This window comes from Rhincodon typus, chromosome 5, assembly GCF_021869965.1.
Source record: "Rhincodon typus isolate 14 chromosome 5, sRhiTyp1.1, whole genome shotgun sequence".
NCBI lineage: Eukaryota > Metazoa > Chordata > Chondrichthyes > Orectolobiformes > Rhincodontidae > Rhincodon > Rhincodon typus.
In genome coordinates, this window is record NC_063336.1 from 20,890,174 (window position 1) to 20,896,425 (window position 6,252).

General features: G+C 45.4%; 1 protein-coding gene across 1 annotated transcript; it reads right to left on the reverse strand.

Annotated features, from left to right (window-relative positions):
• Nucleotides 1–2,519: 2,519 nt before the first annotated feature.
• On the reverse strand, nucleotides 2,520–3,503 carry LOC109939030 (G-protein coupled receptor 6). Its single transcript, XM_020537315.1, has one exon. The coding sequence runs from the start codon at nucleotides 3,501–3,503 to the stop codon at nucleotides 2,520–2,522; it is 984 nt and encodes a 327-aa protein (XP_020392904.1).
• Between the last annotated feature and the right edge of the window lie 2,749 nt (nucleotides 3,504–6,252).

Below are 6,252 nucleotides of genomic sequence, written 5' to 3' on the forward strand. Positions count from 1 at the left end.
TTGCAAAACACATTTTCCTTAGAAGTGATTCACTGGTTCTAAAGATATATTTCCTGTTTCTTCACTATTCTACGATTGTTTTTCCTTTGCGGAAATGGGAAAGTGCAGACTATGAGATGATATTCTAGTCATTGGAAAGACACAATGGGAAAAAGGCCTGCTTAAGGCTTTTTAACCAAAGTGCACCCACTGCCTGAAAGCTGGGGAAAACTCTTCTATGTTCAATACGTAATGAATTTTTAAATATTAAATGTAGCTATAAAATAGTGATTTACAGTATTAGAATAAATTAAGTTGGTTCGCACCTTATGTAAAGTCAACTTTTATAACTTTTATGAATAAACATTATTTTTGGAAAAATAATAAGGTGGAATTCTTTGTGAATGGCTAGTCCTGACGTCAGTGATAAAAAAAATCCAGTCGTGTTCCAAAATGTGACAGTCTTACTAATATTAATACAAAAGGCATTCCAAGAGCTTGCCTGCATAGCACCTACTGAGGTGTTAGGCGGAACTTTCTGGTATTTACATGTTGCAATGTTGCTGGGAAGCTGCGCTAATTCATATTTCAGACATTTAGGGGAGGAATAGATCTTATTGGAAAGACTTGAACCACAGAAATATTTCACTTAGTATGTTGTATTGATCGTATATTTTCATATGTTTAAGGATTTGGGAACAAGGTGGCAACAAAATGTTTGGGGCTGTTATTCAAGTTTATATTACTGTCAGATAACCTCCGATTCATGATTGGAAGGCCCCTAACGCCTTCCTGATTAGTGGATATTTGTTTCCTCACTGCTTGTTCAATGGTTTATTTTTCTATTTGTTCAGTTGTGATTTATTGATGGTTGGTCGCTCAAATTTGACTCATACAGATTGAGAAATGTTAGACCCCAGGGACTATCGGATGGAATACAATCCACCTCATCCGTGTTTATTAAAGACGCCATCAGCCTGAATGGTCAACAACAAAACATTCACTCCCTCTGCATTGACTTAAATATTCTGAGGGAGTTTCTGCTTTAACTCTTGGCGTTTACAGTTGTGAAAGGTTCTGAAACATGACGCAAGATCAGTCATTCTAACGGTTCATATACAAAAGACCTTTATTCTCACAGTAAACAAAATATGCACTCGGATTCACGACATAAATACAGTTAATACACAAAAATAGAATATGTTGCAGGCCACGACCAATATTTACAGTACAGTTCACCCACAGGGGTGCAGCACTCAATAGTAAATAAAGTGCCAGTTCATTTCAATACTTCTCACGTTGTTCTCTAGACTGTAACTTTGGAAATCTGAACTTTTTAAAAACAAGTTCCATGGGAAATGTTTTCCTAACACGTTTATTGTTGGGAGTCAGTGAAAGTGGCAGTGTCCCAGCGCAACCCACCCTTCACAGGCGCCATGGGTCTATGTTTTAATTGGTTGAAACTGGCGTTAACAGGGCAGTATGGACACCCACCCTCACCCCCGCAGCAGGGATCTGTAAACTCATCATTCCGCCAAATTTCACACTTTGCACATCACTATTTAGAAGCCCGGGGGTTGGGGGGTTGGGGGGGGGGGTGGTGGTGGTGGGATGGGTGGTAGTAAATTATCATCTGAAACAGGTGGAAAACCACTTACCACATGAGCCGGTTGCTTAGTGTAACTAATAATCCCCATTCCAATGTTAATACTTTGGAGTCTGTGCAGACATGTCCGTGGCCTGGGGCTGAAAGGGACTATTTTTAGACGTCACAAGGCCTGGCCGCCCACAGTAATATGACACGTGTGGCGATTATAGGAAGCAGCGGCGTTCCCTCTGGGCTCGAACTGCTCCATCCGACTCCATTGCCCTTTCTCGCATCTCGCAAGAGCTGGAACACCACCCCCGACTAGTAACTGAAATGGCCTGGCAGGTTCAGATCAGCTGCAAGTTCACTACCACCCGTGCCGGCTCATTTTCGATGAAAATCAGCGACCTGATATGGCTAGCGGGCCAGTGGCTTGGCCCTAAGCCCTGCTCCGATGGCCGGATTGAAGGACCCAGCAGAGACCGGCCGGCCAACCCGGAGCACTGGGTGTGGGAACATTTGGGAGACATGGGCCTGCTCATGTTCCAACATCGGGGGAGAGTGGCGGGGGGGGGGGGGGGGGGGGGGGGGGGGGGGGGCGGTTAGTTTTAAAGAAACCCTTTCAGCGTAGACTAAAATGGCATTCGGAGAATTGGGAGTCTTATATTTAAAACCAAACGAGCCGACCGACTGGGGGAGGCGAACATTTTGCACATATGGCAAAGGGAGAGCTTTGCAACTGTCAGTGACCATCTTTAGTGGTGTGTGTGTGTGTGTGTGAATACGGCGGTGAGGCCCATCTTCAGGTACCTAAACTGGGAAATCAAACTATGCCACAATGTCAGTGCGCCCAGCCCTTTCCTCCAGGTATATCCCTATATGTGCTACATACACATTAAATATATATAGCATGGAGGTGGCGCGGGGCGGGAGGGTAGGGGGCGCTGGATGCCTACACATCACTCGGTGACCTTGAATGCAAGGAGGAATTGGACTGGAAACACCCACAAAATAAAACCCAGGTAGCTTTCTGGATCTCCTGATTCTTGAAAGCATAAATGATGGGGTTTATCATGGAGTTGTAAGTAGCAGGGAGGAGAGTGGCATAGGTGTACACAGTCGGGTAGGCATGGTCCCCGACCAAGCAGTAGATGGCAAAAGGCAGCCAACTTGTCCCGAAGGTGCCTACGATGATGGCGAGAGTGGAGACACTTTTCTTTGTGGTCACATAGTAAGAGGTCGCGAAAAAGTGTTGCTGCAGGGCTATCTGCTGGGCATGGCGGCACACAATTTTGCATATTTTAATGTAAAGGTGTAACATGACGAGAAAGATTAGAAAGAAGGAAACTGACAGCAGGGTCAAGTTGCTCCTAGTCAGGGGCTTCACGATGCTGCAGGTAGATGCATCCTTCAGGCAGTTCCAGCCCAGCACAGGAAGCAGCCCGAGGCAAAATGAAACGCCCCAGGCCACGGCCAGCATGCTGTGGGTGTAGGCTACCGTCCTTTCCGAATAGTAAGTCAATGCGTTATACAACGAAAGGTACCGGTCGATCGTTATGGCTAACAGACTGTTCACCGAAGCGGAGAAGGAGCCAACTAAAAAACCCACGGTGATGAGGTTAATTGTTTCCGAGTGGATCAGGTAATGGAAAAAGAAATTCAGGATTAGCCCAAGTCCGGCCAGGAAGTCTGCTGTCGCTAGGCTGCCGATCAACAAAAACATAGGCGTTCGTAAAGCCGGAGTGTAGAACAGAATGGCCACGACCAGAGCATTCTCACAGGCGATGGCAGTCCCCGATATACACAACATCACGTCCCAGGGATCGACCGCCAGCCGCGGCGCTTCTGACTGCAGCTCCAGGGAAGAGTTACTGTGCAGGGCACGAAGCCAGCTCGATAGGTTCACAGTCTCATTCACGGGGGCGACCACAGCCATCTCTTCACCAACACCCCTCCGGTCCTGAAATTCAAAACCAGCACATCAGTAAGGTCGGCGGCAGAGCTGAGCAAAGTGCAGCTAAACCCTGCACTCGGATCTGAGAGAGGAGAGAGCGAGCGAGATGAGAATGGGCCGGATGCTTTCTATTTATGAGCGAGAATGAACGTGACTGTAATTTCTAAACAGGCCGACTGGGCGATCCAGACGGCGGAGTAAACAGGCAAGTTTTCAAACGGTGTCACAAAACAACCTGGCAAATGTTAAACTGTTTGCAAATAAAGGGTGAAATAAAAAGGGGAAATGAGGGGAGAAAGGAAATAAGATTGGCGAGCGACAAAACATGAAGCAAGCAGGAACAAAAAACATGCGCTGGCCATGGTGCTGAAACACGTTGTATTCTTCCAGGTCAAACACAGAAACAATGCCTCGTACAAGACAAGGCTGAATCTAACGACAACTCCGTGAGTCTTTAGTCCTGTGCGTATTCTTCTCTCGGCATCGGGCGTAAGAATTCAACACAACACAAATGCTCAGCGTCCATACAAGCTCAGCCCTGAAGAAAGAAAGCAGCTCTGTACTTTTCCACCTACCGTTCACAGCTCGACAACAAGCTGGGGCATCCGTAACAGTCCTTCCTCCGGTACGGCTCAGTCCTTTTAACGGAGAGGAAGGAACACAACGTTCCTCACACTGAGCTGCCCCTGGACTCCAGTGAAAGCCGTGCGAAAGCTGACTGCAGGCTGAAAAATGCAGCCTGCGGGCTGGAGGTTTTGCCGGAGACGTCCGGCTGGCTGCTGCTGGAAGCAGCTCCTCTCCAAGTCTGACGTCAGCCTGTGCGCGGCAGTCACGGGGCTCACACTGGCTATATCACATACTGGCTATATCACACACTGGCTACCTCACACACTGGCTACCTCACACGCTGGCAATATCACACACTGGCAATATCACACATTGGCTATATCACACACTGGCTACATCACACACTGGCAATATCACACACTGGCAATATCATACACTGGCAATATTGCACATTGGCTATATCACACACTGACTACATCACACACTGGCAATATCACCCACTGGCTATATCACACACTGGCTATATCGCACACTGGCAATATTACACACCAGCAATATCACACACTGGCTATATCACACACTGGCTACATCACACACTGGCTACATCACACACTTGCTATATCACACACTTTCTATATCACACACTGACTACATCACACACTGGCTACATCACACACTAGCTACATCACACACTGGCTACACCACACACTGGCAATTTCACACACTGGCTACATCACACACTGGCAATATCACACACTGGCTACATCACACACTGGCTACATCACACACCAGCAATATCACACACTGGCTATATCACACACTGGCAATATCACACACTGGCTATATCACAAACTGGTAATATCATACACTGGCTACGTCATGCACTAGCTACATCACACATTGGTAATATCACACACTGGCTATATCACAAACTGGTAATATCACACACTGGCTATATCACAAACTGGTAATATCATTCACTGGTATATCACACAATGGCAATATCACATACTGACTATATCACACACTGGGGAAGCAATGGCCTAGTTGTTTAATCATTAGACTATTAACCTAGAAACTCAGCTAATGTTCTCGGGACCTGGTTTCAAATTCTGCCATGGCAGATGGTGGAATTTGAGTTCAATAAAGAATCTGAAATTAAGGGTTTAATGATGATTGTGAATCTGTTGTTGATTGTTGGGGAAAACCCATCTGGTTCACTAATGTTCTTAAGGGAAGGAAACTGCTGTCCTTACCTGGTCTGGTCTACGTGTGACTCCAGATCCACAGCAATGTGGTTGACTATTAATAAATGCTGGGGATGAGCAATAAATGCTGGCCTAGCCAGAGGCAGCCACATCTATGAATGAATAAAAAAAACCTGGCACTATCTCACACTGGCAATATTACACACTGGCAATATCACACAATGTTAATATGACAGACTCCTCCTGCAAGGAACAGGCATTTAATCTGCAAGAGGGAAGCCCCAACAGCCAATCCATTGGCACTTGCTATTATATCATTAGTTATTCTACAAGTGTCATAAATAATATCCAGCTCAGAAGGGAACTTGATGTCATTTCCCTCAAGGTACATAAATCTCCAATGGTTTGTGGAAGTTCAACTGTCTGAGCCTCCCTATATTATTTGTATTTCAATTGTACACCTCATAAAGAATCATAGCTTGCACTGTGATAGCCTACTATCTTTAAATGTCCCAGTGTGAATTCTAACACTATCCCTGCGCGGATTTCACCATAATTACAATAGCTACAAGTTCATGCATTTTATTTCGGTAAGTTAACACTTATTTGCAAAGCCTTATCTTTCTCAAAAAGTTAGTCACAAATAAGTGATAATATGCAACATGAAAACAAATACATCACTTTTTGGACTAGGGCTATGACATGATGTGGAAGTGCTGGTGTTCAACTGGGGTGGAAAAGGTCAAAAATCATACGACATCCAGTTATTGTCCAACAGGTGCTTTCAAATAAACCTGTTGCACTATAACCTGGTGTTGTGTGATTTTTGACCTTGTTACTATGTCACTAACATCACACCAATAGGGGAAGGGGTGCACTGTTCATGCCTAACATGTAGGAATGGCCCCGATCAGATCAGAAAAGCAGCACTTACAGTGAGTAAATCATATTCTATT